At 35.9% G+C, this 17928-nt stretch overlaps 1 protein-coding gene across 2 annotated transcripts; it reads right to left on the bottom strand.

Moving 5' to 3' along the window:
* Positions 1-2999: 2999 nt before the first annotated feature.
* On the bottom strand, positions 3000-16437 carry LOC121416139 (zinc finger C2HC domain-containing protein 1A-like). 2 transcript variants are annotated; one of them, XM_041609623.1, is made up of 9 exons: positions 16327-16437; positions 13923-13987; positions 13431-13562; positions 12152-12281; positions 10418-10563; positions 9088-9262; positions 8192-8294; positions 6490-6693; positions 3000-5131 (listed from the first exon to the last, which is right to left on the bottom strand). In XM_041609623.1, exons 1-9 carry the CDS (start codon positions 16349-16351, stop codon positions 4936-4938), a joined length of 1176 nt encoding a protein of 391 aa, XP_041465557.1. In that variant the 5' UTR covers positions 16352-16437; the 3' UTR covers positions 3000-4935. The 2 variants fall into 2 exon arrangements, with proteins under 2 accessions (XP_041465557.1, XP_041465550.1); XM_041609616.1 differs by having other exon boundaries at positions 6490-6699.
* Positions 16438-17928: the final 1491 nt, after the last annotated feature.

Consider the following 17928-nt stretch of genomic DNA (forward strand, 5'->3'; position numbering starts at 1 on the left):
GTATTAAATTGTTTGTTTGTGTAAATCTTTGTTGCATTACATTAATTAAGGGGTTTGAATTTTGTTGCTTGGGATGTACATGTAAATCAGTTTTTAGACAAAAATATGCATGTAGCAATGAAAATGTGACTGATATTTTTTGCCAAGAAGCTAACCTTGGGATGTGGTCAAAACAGGCACTACATTTTTTTTCCTACGACATTTTACAAAATGCAATTAATATTGATTTGTAAAACTTTAAATTTCTTAATTGATACCATCATTTGAACCTAATTTCTCAGTTTTATAGACACATTGTACCACTCCCAAATGCTTAGTTGTGTATAATTAATTAGTTTCTCACTAGAAATGGATGGGAATAACAGAATTTAGAATTAAGAAGTAACTGGTTAACTTGATGGAAATGGGACAGTGAATTTGACAGAAGGATGTGTGAGTTAGACTGAATACCCTGAACGATGCGACTGATAATTCTTGCCTTTAATCATATACCAATGTAAAATTAAAACTAAGAATCGGAAGATACCTCATTAGTTTATGTTGTATTCAATATTGCATCATTCATTCGTATTGTCATTTCATGTATATAATCATAGAATCTCTATAAGATATTTATATCATTAAGAAGATATTGAGTATTTTTATTTGTGATTAAATATGATTTATATTGAAATTTATATCAAAGTTCCAACGTTTCTTTTATTCCTGTAGAAATAGTAAAAAGTGGTGCTATACCAACAATAAAGTGTTCAGTTTCCCCATACACTTTGTGTATGTGGAAGGTGTTCTGTAATGGCCTGTTACTTACTTGGAAGTACCAGCCTTGGCTACAACCCCCCCCCCCCCCCCCCCCCGAAATTCTTGACTTCTTGTTTAAGAGGAGTTATATTGAATATATTCCACTGAAGGGAAGGCCCTGAGTGCCACCTAAATTTGATAGTAACTTTGCCATCAAGAATAACTGCCATATAAACTGATTTTTGATTGGTTATTAGTATATTTTGGTAGTTTCTATCAATGGCAGAATTACCATCAATTGTGAAGAGCCTCCAATTACATGATGTCATTCGAAGAAAAAATATTCCCAACCAACGAAATGACATAAAAACATTGATTTGTAATATTATTACCTGATCAAGTATTCTGAACCATACTGTTTCGTGCAGATATAATGTGCTGTTACCACCTTTTTATAAAGTATGTATTTTATTTGAAACTGAATTTAATCTACAGCTATTAAAATCAATATGACATCCAAGCAAATAAAAAAGCAACACATTTTTTTTCAATCTGCATTTACCTACATAAAATTTAATTTAATCAATGTCATAAATTATAAATGAATACAGAATAACCATAATTATGTATGTAACAGATTCACGAAGGCAGGTAAAAATTTAAAAATTCTTGACAATATTCACTCCTGTATATTACAAGAATATACTATCTAACATTTACAAGAATATTCTCATGAAAGCCAAGTAGTAAAAGTTTATCAAAACAGACATACTAGAGCTTGTCTTGCTTTGAACAGAAAATACTAGTATAACCTGAATTCAAAATGTTATTTTGGCCAATCTGGGTCCCGTCTTACACAGAGTTGCAATTGATCTGATCAATCGCAACTATGGATGGCCAGCAACGTCAACATATAAAATGCATGTTTGTTAAAAAAAAATATAGATCATATGATGCATATTCATTTATAAATTTGATTTCTTGACAATTTGGTGTGTTCTCCTTTGTTTACAAATGACATTTTGCAAATTTCCTGTAGAAAGTTGTGACATTGTTGGATTTCCATAAAGATACGATTAATTGGATCAATCGTGACTCTTTGTAAGATGGGGCCCCCAGTACTCCAATGGCTATACAAACTTTTTCTCTATTTCAATGAAATAGCAGATGAAATTATATGAGATGTGATATTCAGAACCAGCATTTCCCGGGAGCAATCATGAAACAATTAGTTATTTTCACTGAAAACTGTTATAAGCTACTGAAAATCCTTGCATCTGATTGGCTGAAGGCAGCTTTAATAGTCAATGAGAATCACAACAGTTTTCATGGAATGCTCCCCCTGTCATGTGGAGTACTGAATCGACCATTTCATCACAAAAGTACAATCTTGGCATCTCAGCATTTTGGACACTTTATAATGATAAAGAGTGTGACATTCAAAGCTAAAATGTTAAAGAAGGCACATGGGAACCAAAGATGGGGCCACATGAATACTATGGTAGTCTAGAACTGAACGTTTTATATCAGTTCAATATCCCCACTGAAGGCACTGATCGTGCCATAAGCAGGCATTCGTGATCAGTTGTCATATCAGCGCGATAGCTCAGTCGGTAAAGCAGGGGTTTCAGATTCCAGTGACCCGGGTTCGATTCACAAGTGGTGCGCTAGTGCCTTTTGGTAAGGCATTTATCCTCATTACCAGGTCCCTCAGAGAGGACCTAAAGCCGTTGGTCCCCTGGTTGCTTGCTCACAGGCATTCGTACTTTCTTAGCAGTCGGTAAAAAACCTCTGTATAACATGAATGAATACCTACTTTAATACACATAGCTCTACTGGATTATTAGTGTGTCTTGTGTTTAATAATTTTTACAGACGTGTACATGTATCAATCAGATGAGAATTTCACCATCCAAAATTAGGTGTCTGGACTGAAACACAAAACTCTGTATCAAATATCAATTCACAACTCCCCAATGTAGCTTGTATTATAATCACATGTGTGGCCTGGTGGGTGTTTCATAAAGCTGTTCGTAAGTTAAGAGCGAATTTAAGAACGACTGGTGATCCTTTCTTGTGGTACATGGTATATTCATTAGCGATGGTTTAGCGCGTAAGAAAGGTTTACCAGTCGCTATTAAAGTTGCTCTTAACTTACGAACAGCTTTATGAAACGGCCCCCAGGTACGTACATGTATTCAAACCAAGTTTTTGTTGGGGTGGACTTGTCCTTTAAGATTGTAAAAGAGTTTTTGGTTCTGAATAATGTAAGATATTGATTAGGGTTCATTTAGTTAAGGAGGTTAGATTTTATGTTTGGCTTAACGTGCAGATTTTCCATCGGAGCAATTGTCACTGAAGCAAATGTCATGGAACCAATTTGACCATAGCAACACAGTACCTGAAACATTAAACATGTGTCTTTCACATCATCATTCAAAAGACCAATGTGTGCATTGGACGGAAATAGAGGAAGTACTTTGCTTCCAAAGATTCAGATCAATAATTTATGTTGTTTCAATGTGATATAAAGCAGTACATAAAATCAATATATTTTTATTTCACAACTATGTACACCTCAATGACCCAAACCAATCTAATGCAGTTACTTCAAAATTGCACCCTTACATGTAAACTGCATGTACATACATGAATACCTGGGGGGCGTTTCATGAAAGGACTTGTCGGACGTTTTATCCGACAGTTACCATAGGAACAGTGCCTCCCAGTCAATCAAAATCATGGAAAGATGTCAGATCTGACAACTTGTCGGATGAAAATATTGATGAAATACTCCCCAGACTGCTCAAAATTATTTCTGAATGACTAGCAGTAATCATAATCACCATACATACACACATTGTAACAATGCATAAAATGTATCTGAAGTACTGTAAACAACTAAATTGATCATCTATTGCAAATATATTCGCTTCCTCTAAGCAATAACTAAGATAAAGCATAACAAACAGATAATTTACATGTACATGATTTACATACACGTAGTATCATAAGTTGTATGAACATGATGTGATACATGAGTTATGAGTTATTGTAAGAACAAAATTAATGAAATCATACAAAATACGACTGTTTTCAAATTGCAATAAATTCTTACCAAATACATATATATGACTCAATGTAATTAAAATTCTCCATGACCTACGAAAATATTCAGTTAATATCTTTATGAATGAAAATCTTTAACATTTTATTGGAGATTGCTGAAAATTTCGGTTAAAGGGTAGGAAATAGATCCAAGCTTGTTTTGAAACTTATTACTGTACATGATGGAAACCATGTTAAAATGAAAAATGGCTTCAATTAAAAAAATATATCTAGGCATTAGCCAGTTCCAAGTGCCAGATGTAATGGAAGTTGGGTTTGGACATGAATAGAAAAAAAATTTTCATCCACTAACAAGAATCAAATATTTTTTAAAAATATTCTTCCAAATAACAGTTTGACACGAATGTGGACATGGTCTACAGTGTGACATCTACATGTAAGCAAAACCAAAGCAGATTGTGTGTTTTTCACCTCTGTGCTCCATGAGAATAAGATACATGGGCATCTATGGTAACGTAAAAAGTGCTATTTGTCACTCATCATATACCCATCACACACCTAAAAGGATATGGAGACCGTGCCTTTTCATCTATTGCTCCACGTCTCTGGAACTCCCACCCTTCTTCACTCCGTGATATTGACAACATTGAACAGAAATATGGTGCAAGATAAACACTGTGGATCATCGAACAGCATCATCATCTGTTTTTTTATGTAAGCGCTCCATGAAAATGAGAAACATGTAAGATCTCAAGTAGGGTCAACAAAGTGCCTGCTGCTTTTTAAAACACCATAGCAGATCTGGGTCCATAACACAAAGGTTAGCGATTAATCGTACACTTGAGTTGAACGATTGATTGTACATTGTAGTCAATGGAATCAATGGAATTGATGGTAGAAAAATGTTCTAGGAGGCCCGTGGTGTTTTATCTTGGTGTTCCAAAAGAAACACTGAACATCTAAAGGTCATTTGCTGTCTTCTTGAAGGTGTCATCAACTCTAGGGTTGTTCTACTGGGAGTATATCAACAGTATACTGGAACTACATCTACATTGTCCGAGTGGGAGTACGTATGGTGCTGTATCATTATATCTTTTATCATTATTCTATCACATTCTTATATCATACTCAGTCTAAGTATTCTCTCCTTGTTCCACATTCACAGCAGTACTTGGCATTTTGCACAGGGTACTTGGTGCCACATTCGTGGCAGAACTTGGGTAACCTCCGTCCATTCACAAGGTCGGCGCTCTTCTTGCGGGTATTTGAGGTCGGTCTTGATGAAGGAGGTGTTGGTGTCCGACTGGTAGACATGGTAAAGCCACTGCACAAGATTATGAAAGTGAGAAGTGAATTAAAATTGATGTTCCTAGTTATGGAAAAGATGAAAACATTATGTGAGATTTTACATTCTTATTTCAAATATTCAGCGAGAAAAACATCGAAAATTGCATGCAAAAAGACTACTCTTCGAGAAATCTCACATTTAAATTATGACAGATAATAGATATAAAAAACAGTTGGGCTGACAAATATATATATATATATTGGAGTCGCGTGTATTGATTTTTGTATAATGCCTGCAAGCCTCAGAAGAATCCTTTAAACTAATTATCATATTGGTTATTTCAACAATATACAGCAAATAACCAATTTCAAGTACATTTTAATAACCTTTTCCCAACCAATTACATTAAAAGACCATTCATGAAAAAAATAATAATAATATACTGTTTTCAAGTTCAACTTTACATTGATGATAAGATGGTTTTAACAAAGGCCCCCCAAAATAGATAAAATTAAAGTATTGGTGAAGTTTTGGAAAAAATTCCCCAAAATATCTAAAGAGAGTTATGAATTTTTGAATTTTAGAAGTGACCTCATCTGTAAGCAGCTGTTCCATGTCATGCAAAAATTTTATGAAATCCATTTTTTTTTATTTTTCATTATGATTTAATATATTTCTCTCATATAATAGTGTATGAAATGAAGTGTCAAATGATATATCATATTGAAGGCATAAGTTAATCCATTTCCATTTCTGTAAAAAGAAAATTGCATTCTCATGTAGTTTATTCCTAAAAAAAGTAGTAATGAGGAAATTCCTCAAAATCAAGTAATTCCTCCAAAAGCTGTGTGCACCAGAATCGGTAGACTAGCTTTGTCGGGGTAATATAGGAGCGCCTTGAGCACCTAGCAAGGTGGACACATGCACTATACAAATCCTATATTATTATTATTATTTATTTATATTACATTACCTGACAGCAGGATATCTACTATACAAAACTTCAATTTCACAACTTAGTTATTCTTGATAGATTTTCATTAAACATTCATTGATGTGTTTGTTTTTTTCTATTGATATCAAAACCAACTAAGCATTTGGGTATGTATGATGATGGAGCAACAATAAATAGGTTACCACTTAAATTTTAGTTGCAGAACTTTTTCGAAGTGCATAAGGGGAGGTTGCAAGAAAGTTTCTGCTGAAATTTTAGAAGTGATAGATCAATTGTAACTAAACAAAATCAGTTAAAACTCCTCTGCAAGAAGCAGACTAGCAATCATCTACAAATTTGTGATCAATTGTAAGACATATGATAGATGTTTGGAAAAAAAATGTGTCTTGCGATCAATTGCAAGTTTCCGGCAATACCCCATTAGATAGACCCAACTTACTCGTCATCGGACACCGCTCGTAACCTATCATGAGGGAGAACATGATTGGACGATTTGTGATTACTGTTGTTCTTATAGAGAGGCTCTAGTCTTCTGCCCGCAGACCCTCGTCGTGTGTCGGGAAGATCGTAGTCCATGTCATCATCATAATTGTATCTTCCATCGCCCGATTGGTAGCCAGCTGGACTGTACGCTGCATCCTGCCTGTTGCTTCAAGGGGTCAAAGGTGAAAAGTTGATAGGTCAATAATAATAATAATAATACATATAATTTATATAGCGTCTTTTCCATTTTGATTAAATGCTCAAGGCGCTTAAGAGAGTAAGAGATAAAAGTAAAGAGAACTAAGAGAAGTACAAAAAGAGGGCAAATTTAAAAATGAGGAAAAATTACTGTCTTCAAACCTAGTACCTGCTGGTGAACAAAAGCGATTTTAGGTTGCCCTTAAAGGATGTTGCAGAGTTTGAGTTCTTCAGCTCCTGTGGTAGTGAATTCCACAGGGCTGGTCCGGCATGAGCAAAGGCTCGATCGCCCCAGGATTTTTTAGATAGTGGGATATGCAAGAGACTAGATTGGGATGATCGCAGTGTGCGTGCAGGTTGATAGTGGTGTATAAGAGATTTGTTGTAATCGGGTGCGGATCCATTGATGATATGATGGACCAAAAGTAGAATTTTGAAAACTATGCGATCCTTTATGGTTAAGAGAAGAATTAGAATTTTTTTTTCAATTCTGGATGATAACAGTGGAAAAGATTTGACTAGTCTGTATGACCAATGTATATACAAATTCAAATAACATCAGTAATATTAGAACAAAAAATTTGAAATACTCATCATGCACATGCTGTGGCCGAGTGGTCTAAAGGCCACCGCACACCTTACGATTGGTCTGCGACCCGACTTTGGGATAAAATGTAGTAGAATTTGATAATATTGAGACATGGAATATCTTACTTTTTAAAGTTCTAAATCATATTATGAATATCTACATTTATGTTCAAATATATGACTATGCTGTCATGCGTATTAGAGTAAAAGCGAATTGAATATCTACTCGTCACGACGTCATACAAACTGCACAATTGCCTAAGATTTCAAACTCATTCGGCTTTTACTCCAAAATAGAGACATGCAATAATCAAAAATTGTCATGTAATTAATTTGAACCTCAACAAAAGATTACTTTTCATTCACATTTTCAGAAGTGAAGCAGAATGCAATTTGTTCCAAAATCAAATTGTGGACCAGTCGCAAGGTTTGCAGTGGTCTCTAGGCACTAGACAAATGAAAGTATAGGGTTCAATCCTCGACCATAGCACTTATGCCCATGACCAAGGCATTTAGTCAATAGTGCTCTTTTATCCTACATTCAAAAAAATAAAAATTCTTGGTAACTATGGGTGCACTTATTTACAAAAAATATCTTAAAAATAGTGACCATGTTGGTTAAAATTATGTCTGCCAACTGTTCTTTACAGGAATATTCTTATTAGGGGGAAAGAAACTGCAGTTTTAACCTGTGTGTTTCCTTTCTGTGAAAAATATTTATTTGTATCGAATTGGAAATATAGGAATGTTCCTTTTTCTAGAAATTTCTCAGTATGGTAATCTGTATCCTATCACTGGCTGTCAGGATTGGCTGGTATGAAGTTACAGTGAGTTTTGTTTTCTGGAATAAGTTCAAAGACCTGTTTTCTTACCTTCTTCCCCTAATTGAATCTCCACTGGAACTCCTGTAAGATGAAGAAGTGGATTTTGTTGATGGACGCTCAAGACTTGAACTTCTTGCTTTTGATCCCACAACTTAAAAGAAAAAGAACACGTTAAGAATGATAAAGAATGACAATTCTGAATCTCATGTTTAATTTTCCAATTACTTAAGGTACTTCAAGATACCATCACTATCCTTTTCATCACCACCACAACTACTATCACCATCATCACATCATCATCATCATCACTATCGCCACAATCATAACCATTACCATCATCATCATATTCACCACTATTACCAGCATCGTCAATACCACCATCACTATCATTATGCACATCATCATCCATCATCATCACCCCCCTCATCATCATCATCATTACCACCATCATTATCATTACACACATCATCTCCATCATCATCACCACCACCATCACATCATCAATATCATCATCACCACCACTATCACCATAATCATCACCATTACCCTATCAACATAATTATCATTAAGTATATCATCATTACAATTATCACCATTATTATATATCATCACCACCATCACCATCATCATCACCACCACCAACATCATCATCATTTAACATATGTCATCATCATCTTCATCGTTACCACTATCACCATCACCATCAATCATCATCATATATATTCATCACAACCATCATTTTAACATAACTATGCATCATCATCATCATTATCATTCACCATTATCATCACCATCATCATCATCATCAACATCATCATAATCATCATCTCCATTTTCATCATCATCATCATCAGTATCATTATATATATTCATCACCACCATCATGATAATCATCACCATCATTTGACACTAGGAAAATACGCAAATCTAATAACTGCCCATACTCGGTTTGTTTCTAACTGATGTCCTATTGCCAATCTTCATGCTGCCGTTCATTCTATTCTCTAGATCACTCACATCCCTGTCCGAGCCTGCTCTAGTAGATACTCTACTCTGAGGTTGTCTAGCCACCGCAGGAGAAGGAGTCTTCTTCTTACTACCAGGTAGCGGAGGTTTGTACTGTCCAAATTCAAACAAAAATGGAGAAAATAGGACAGGAGTCCACCTTAACAAATTGATATCACTTTAATTCACTATGATTTTTATGCCAATGTTAATTTATGTTTACTTTGAGCATGACAATGAAATTTTAATATCTGTTTATGAATTCATCTACATAGCGCAACACTCAACCTGTGTCCCATTATGGAGTAACTTTGCCCCAAAATAATGAAAATTGCGGTCTGACATGGATTAATATTAACTTAGTACACATACTGGATATGACGGAAATGAAATGAATAATTTTCAGAGGCTTTTAGGGACAGTAATTAATATACTTTAATAGTCAAAGAATTACTTTATTCAAACATCAATTTGAATTATTGAAAATGATACAGAAATATCTAGTGAAATCAAAGCTGCTGAGAGTAATCTTAAGATATTTCTCTCCATCGGTAGTCTTACTTCCCAGGCATGCTTACATCATTTCTGCCAAAAGTACATTGCAGGCTTTTGGGCTGGTTTTCAATTCAATACTTGAGCCAGAATTTAAGTATTTTATTCAGTATTTTGCTTTACTAAAATACTTAATTATCATCAATATTTAATTGGACTTTTTGGCTAAGCATTTTGCATATATCTACATGTAAGTCAGTTGCCTACCAGACTTAAGTCTTGCTTGCGTGCACTTTACAAATGTAATACATGCAGTCCTACATTCTGCGCACAGCTGAGTACATACATTGCAAGACGTCACAATGTTTATTAGTACATATTTTGGAAAAAATTGGCTTGATAAAGTAAATAACTTGGATGTGACCTGAATACGATTTTAGGTATTTTCCTTAGCCAAGTAAAATGCTAACTAAAATACTTGCGCAATAAATATTTACAATTGAATACCAGTCCTGGGGGGTGTTTCCCAAAGATTTAAGTACGACTTAAGTCGCACTTAAATGCCGACGCGTACATGATATGCAACACGCGATCTTATTGATAGATATGCAGTAGTGCGCACCTTCATGACACGATCTGACTAATGCAGTCAAGCATTTTATACCGTATGCAACTCGGTATTTAAGTGTGACTCTAAGTCATACTAAAATCTTTGTGAAACACCCCCCCAGATATTCTTCATCCATGGCTTACACACAACACATTTACATTTCCTACCTTAGTTCGTGCTTGAACTTTGCTCTTATCTGCTGAGTTGGGTGTCTTTTTATCAATTCTCTTGTTTCTCTCCTTGCAAAAGGGTATGTGTCTCTCTGCAGCATTCTCACTGAAGTGACGTTCACACGTTGGACATTGCACATAATCTGACGTGACACATAATGGAAGAAAATCAAGCGATCAAGCTATTAGACCCGTATTCCGAAGTAACGCTGTGCTAAAGTTATGGGAAGCCAAATATGTCAAAATTTTTGTTGGTATTTTATGCTTCTCATTGTGTATGGAGATATTTCCTAATTCATTGATGGTAAAGACAATTATATCATTTATTCTTCCACAACAGTTAAGATTGATTTTCAAGTCAAATGAGATGATAAATTTAACCTCTGTTGTAAGATACTTCTGTCACAACTGGCTACCCGTAGTTTAAACACAACTTTAGGCCAGGGGCCCGTCTTACAAAGAGTTGCGATTGATCTAATCAATCAAACTATGGAAAGCCAGCAAAGTCAACATACGAAATGCATGTTTGTTAAAAAATAATTCTAGATATGAATGTATATCCATAAATTCATTGATTTCTTGACAACTTGGTGTGTTCTTTTTTGTTTACAAAGGACATTTTTCTAATTTCCTGTAGAAAAAATTATGACACAACTCTTTGTAAGACGGGGCCCTGAGTTTAAATTAAACCCAACTTCAGAATACAAGCCTTTATGTTGAATAATGCACTTGATTTCATTATTTTTTTATTACCTCTTAAACCATGTTTGTTTAATTATAAGAGTAAACTTTCTGGGTAAATTCACAGCAAGAAACTGAAACAGTAATTCATTATCATTCAATTAACAATAACAAGCCATTCCTTTCATATACACAGTTTTGATTCATAAACTTATATTGGCAAATTTTCTGGGAAAATTGATTTTGACAGTGAAATTTCCAACTCTTCTTGCTCATATACACATACACTTTGACCATCCATGACATCAGTTATCAACTTCAAACAGAAAAACCTAACTTCATGTTGATGTGAATACCGTTACCCTTTGCCTATGCTTGAACCATTCATGAGAATTTGGGTTTCCCTATTTTTTCTGAAGAGTAGTTGTACATACATCACATTTACACTGTGAGAGTTATGTGCATTTAAAGTTCAAGGAAAAAAAAACACACTGGGACTGTGGGTGATTTTGCCCCTGATATTCTCAAAAGAGCATTGGAAACTCAAGAATGAGCCCCGAAAAATCCCTGTTCAAATCAATGATAAAACTTATCCAATAATGCAGACTTAGGCAGTAAGTTGTGAGAAGAAGCCCTCGAACAATATATATACAGTTGAGGCCAGAAGTTAACATACACCCAGGAAATTAGAGAAAATTTGACACATGCCAAATATCATAAAATTTACTGTTATCTTATAAAATATATGTGCTATCATGACGAATTTGATATAAAACAAATGAGTATGCCATGCCCCTTCATCACATTGCATTGTCATCAGGAGCTGAAAAATATTTGGGTGCCATTTTTTCCCCTCAATATCTTCATATTTTAGACAAATTGGAAATAAAAAATTGACAAAAACATTTTATATTTGTGCTAGTTACATCTCAACACAAACATTTCAGATTACACTTTTTTTCAGTGATGACATATAATAATAGAAAATGTAATAGATTTGACATTTATATATTTCTATGAAACAATGTTTGAAAATAAAATAATTCTTACCTGGGTTGACCCTCTTCTGAGAGGGAGGGGGTGGTAAAGGTGCCCCTGTCTTGATAGCCTTGGACACGCCCTTAGCTGACTGCATGGCATCGATGAAGTCTTCATGTTTCTGTCTCCAGTTGTTCTTTTTCTGAAAAAAACAAACATTTAGTTTAAAAGGTTATAGTAGTCAAAATATTCAATGTTTGAATGGAAATATTTCATAGAATTAGACCAGTGCAAAATGAGTAGAATATCCATCATTTCAAAAGCACATCATATTGAAATATAATGCAAGATAATATTAGCTACATTTGTATAGTGCTTCATATATAAGCACATTGTAATTACTATTACCCCCGGTCATATGATCCATCACTGCTCCACACATAGAGTGCACCATCTCCACTCCCTGGGGAGTATCCTGACCAGGCACACATGCCAATCTAATCACATGGTCTCTCGCATTCTACCAGGTACCCATGGCCATTTAACACTTTGGTGGTGAGTGACAAAAAAGGATGAGTGCCTTGCCAAAGGACATTAGCACCGGGTGGGATTTGAACCCTCTTAAACCTTGGTTCTGTCAAATGACCGAACCACTACACAACACCCCCCCCCCCCATATTAAAGGACTCCCCTCCTCCTTCCCTTCCTCGAGAATATGGTGCACCATTATTTACAAAAACACACAGGCCCGTATTCTGGAGTGGGGTTTAATTTAAACTCAGGTTTAAAGTTGTGGTTTAAGTATGGACAGCCAATTGTTACATAATCAATAACAGTAGAGACATCATACTTTCAGCTCATTCGGCTCACAAATCATTCAGAATTGTGTAGGAAGTATAAATAGATGACTGTCTTCACCATCGATGAATCAGGAAAGAGCACAGTAAACATAAGAAACATACAACTTAATAAAAATTTTGATACTTTTGGCTTTCCATACTTAAACCACAACTTTAAACCTGAGTTTAAGTTAAACCCGACTTCAGGATACGGGCCATTGTGATTATGACACAACACTGTCTGATTGTTTTTTGGGGGAAGTATTGTCTTTTTGTGCCAATTTTGAGAACAGATTTTGAAACATATCGGCTTTCATAGCTTATGCTTTGCGACTTTCTGTGAGACAATGTCATTGCCAAATAACTCATACAATTTGTGAACAACATTGTGAAAAGAAGATGACAATCAATAAAAAAATTGATTGGTTTGGGGTTAATGGGGGGGGGTGAGGTGGTCTGAAATTATTTTCACTTTTAAAAAAAATTGAAGAAATTAATTGTGAAATACTTACCGACGGAGGAAGAGTGGGCGACTTTGTCTTGGGGACTGATCCAATGTCTGTTCCTTCGGCCCTTTGCTTTGACGAGTCAAAGACTTTCCTCTTTTTTACTGTAGCTTTGCGGCAGATCTTGGAATGGCGTGCCTGATAAAAGGTAATTTAAAGATTTAAACACATTTATTGATTTACCAAAAAGTTCTTTCATCTAGGCCTTTTGAGGATTGCTTCTTGAAACAAATAGTGTTAGTGAATTTCATCAACAAATTTGCTTTGAGCTAATCAGATTGAAGTTCATTGAGAATCACTGGGTAAAAGTGTTACTCTTCATTGTCTTTGAAGATGGTAATTTCAATTGAGACATTCCATCAATTCAGAAATTTGTAGCTCGTCCTAATAATCCTATCCTGAATATTCAACAAATAAAAACCAAGATTATTTTCCCCGCAAATCTGAAACAGCTTGATTCATTAGTCATTTGATAAATAATACCATGTAATCACTCACCAATGTATCAGGAAGGAACGTCCTTCCACATGTTCCACAGGGTAATAAGTCACTGTCATCATTTTCTGCAATTTAAACAAACCAAGAATTTCAATAAAATAATTAGACTACAAAATAGAAAACTTCAAACCTCTGTAAAGCTTTGGCAAAGTGAGAAGAATGCAAATTATTATTAACATTTCAATCTTAGAAAAGTGAAGCGTTGTACACTTTTTTAAATTGATTCTTAGTAAAAATTGTAATTTTATCTTTTAAACAGCTATCAACCTCTCTAAGTAATGTTTTAATTTTTTCTCTAAAAAAGGCCTTTTAAAGTATCTTACAAATTAAATGGTAATTGGATATCAGAGATCTCCAAACCAAGATCCTGAGATTTTCAGCCCATCCCATTTTTGAAAAGGGTTTTCATATAAAAGAGGGGAAAAATTGAGATATTTTTTATATTTGTTTTAGTTTATTTTGATTGGAGTCATTGCATTCAAATTTTCATGTAAAAATTGCACAATTTACCTAGTAAAACGCATTTAATTATCTTCCACATCCTACATTAACTGTAAATACATGTAGGCCTACAATCTAGACCTTGTAATGAATTGAAATGGTGACATCGCATTGCTTCACAAGCATCGCTGCAGCCACTAGTACACGAACCATCATCTGGGGCTGAGGTAAATAGACCCTGATGTTAGATAGAAGGAACACCGTTTGATTTGGAAGCGGAATGTTCCAGAGCTCTCGGAACACATCATCTGCAAACGCCTCCTCAATTACATGGAAGACACCAACATCCTAACTTCTCTAATCCATGGTTTTAGGTCAGAATTCTTGACTGAAACCCAGCTCATCACTGCCCTCCATGACCTACTGAGAGCGAATGACGGAAGGAAGCAATCTGATATCATAGTACTGGACTTCTCAGAGGCTTTCGATAAGGAGCCCCATGAGAAACTTCTACACAAACTTGCTTCCTTTGGAATTGCTGGCTCTACCCAAACATGGCTCAGGAACTTTTTGACCAAACATCACATAGGGTTGTTGTCGATGGAGAGAGCTCTTACAGTGTGCATGTTGAATCAGGCGTACCACAGGGGACAGTGCTCGGGCCCCTGATGTTCTTGTGCTATGTGAATGATCTGCCAGACGCTGTGAAGTCACAAGTAAGACTGTTTGCAGATGACTGCCTCCTCTACCGTCAGATCAGCAAGCAGCAAGACCACCACATCCTTCATAACGGCCTCACAGCGCTGGATTCTTGGGCACAGAAATGGGGTATGTGCTTCGATGCAAAGAAGTGTAACATCATAGATATCAACAGCAGGTCATCCTTCTTCTACCAACTACGTGACCATAGCATGTCCAAGATACACGCTACCTCGGAGTTACCATCTGAAAGGACCTCAAGTGGGAGAAGCATGTTGCAAAGACTACCCAGAAGGCAAATTGGGACTTATTCCTCCTTCGTAGGAATCTCCACTTCTTCCCTGCTGACGTCAAATGCACAGCCTGTATTGCACTCGTAAGATCCCTTCTCGAGTATGGTGCAGTATTATGGGATCTATACCTGCAAAAGGACACAGACTCAAAAGTGTCCAAATGAGTGCAGTTCCCAGCCAGGCTTCCATAACATTGGTGAAGAATAATGAGAAACAAGAGTCAAGATTGCAGGAACTACAACATGAAGCATGATGGAAGATGACTAAATTAGAAGATAGATCTGGAAGCTCGACTGCTAATTCAGCATTCTTCCAGTATTTGCGGTAAGGTAAGGTAATACAATGCAAGAATCTTCAGGATTGAGGGGGGCAGTCAGTGTAGCTTAAAGAAGAAACATCGAGCAAGTTTTCCCCCATCTTTTCATAATATTTTTCTCATTTTTTAAAATGAATTCTTGTTTGAAAATGAAAGCGATAACATAGAAATGTCAGAAATGAAGTTGTATCCCATTTACCATCATTATATCATAACCTTGTTTACATAATTTAGGGCCACCGTTAGATCTAGATCTTTTTTCTTATTTTTAGAAGTAGAAATTAAGAAAGAAATCGATCACAGAGTCGGACTTGGAGGTGAAAGTTTCAGGGTTTTTTGCGGTACACGGACATGAATGGGATGGACTTCCTGGCTCCGTGGAGGGTAAGCATACGTTAGTAAATTATTTTTACTCTCTAGGAGCCTCCTAGCTAGTTAGATATAGGACCCTAGATCTAGAAGTAGAATAGATCTAGTTTCGAGTTCGAAAAGCGGCGGAGCGTCTCGACTGAGCATGACACGAATCCCTGCAAGTGGGACCGTAATAAACTCATTTCAAATATATGCGAAGAAAATGAATAAGAAACCAGCGTTCAAAGGTTTAACTATTTATCACCTCAACATTCTTGTGATAAGACAATGTATGACAATTTACCTCCGTACTCTGGAACTTCATCCATTGTGACATATGCTACATAAACAGCAAAACAAACGTAGACATAAAAACAGACAGGAATCGGAAAGAAAAATTTGTTGATGATAGCAACAGCGGATTCTAACACAAGAGGGCGCGCGCGACGGAAAAGAAGAAAATAAGGGAAGTCCATGTCAGATCGTTGTGAAAATGGGAAAAGAGCTAATAAACAATAGAAGGTTTAAGGAAAATTCATCAACGAAAAAAAAATATATTGTAATTTCAATCTTTTGATTTGCGACGTCATATGCAAACAGCTTTCAATATATCGTAGGAGTAAAAAAAAATCAGTCTTTAAAAGAAATGGAAATGGATTTTATTCTACCAATAATTCCCCGAATAAATCATCAGACCGACCGGCGCGGGGGGGGGGGGGGAGCAGTCAAATATATTGCTGTATACACACGCGTGACGAAAAAAAAACGCCTTGAAAGGGGGATTCTTTCTGTTTCGGGCGCGGGCCGCTCGCACTCGTTAAGGATATCAAAAACACAGATTTTCAGAAAATAAGTGTGGTTTTGAAAGACTGGTCATATCATGTCAAATATTTAGGGTATTTTTCCAAACCTTTTTTTTTGTAAGACCAGCCAAGCGTGTAGTTGGGTACATTGTTTCCCTAGGCTTTCCCCCTGCGTTTTTTTTCCTCCTCATTTCTAAAAAAAATGTGGTGTTTTAACCCTAACTGCACTGGGGGGCATACAGTGGCGTAACTACGGGGGGGCATGGGGGGGCACGTGCCCCCCCCCCAATCGGCAGGCCATAAAAAAGAAAAAAAAACGGGGAAAAGGAGAAAGAGGGAAAAAAGGAAGAAAAACGTAGTGGGGGAAAGAAGAAATTGTTGTTTATCATAGTGTTATATTATATTATGTTATATAACATAAGAAGCATTTTTTCACAACTTTATGAAACATTATTTGCTGAATTGTGTCTTCATTGTTCCTGTTTTAAGTAGTGATATATTCTTCTTTTTCATGACTACTGAAAGTTATTGCCCTATTTTAAGGTTTTAATATAAAACATTTCCTGTCCGTGCTAACGTTCGCATTAGTGGATTGGTGAGATTTCTGCTCTTCATGAACTCCTAAAATCAGTCCTTATAAAATGTCAATTTTTCTGATCTGAATATCAAAAAATTTTAGCTCGCGCTTCGCGCTCGCATCATTTGGTTAGTGAAATAGGTGGGGTCTTAGTGAATACCTACAAACAAGCCTTGGAATGCCCCTCTTCATGTCTGAATTTCCTAGATTTTCAGCTCGCGCTTCGCGCTCGCAGTATTTCATTAGTGAGATGCGTATGATAATCATGATTACAATGACTTCAAAAAGTGCTCCATGTGTTTAGATGTAATTCTAACAAAATCAGCAAGCGCTTGGCACTCGCATTAGATGACTATGGTGAGATATGTATACTCTGACTTAATGGATTCGTAACTATAGTCCTTAAAATATCCATGTTTGGGGTCAATATATACTAAAATTTCAGCTCGCGCTTCGCGCTCGCATCATTTGGTTAGTCAAATACGTAGGGTCTTAGAGAATTCCTACAAACAACCCTTAGAATGCC

Source organism: Lytechinus variegatus, chromosome 1, assembly GCF_018143015.1.
Source record: "Lytechinus variegatus isolate NC3 chromosome 1, Lvar_3.0, whole genome shotgun sequence".
In the NCBI taxonomy this organism is placed as follows: domain Eukaryota; kingdom Metazoa; phylum Echinodermata; class Echinoidea; order Temnopleuroida; family Toxopneustidae; genus Lytechinus; species Lytechinus variegatus.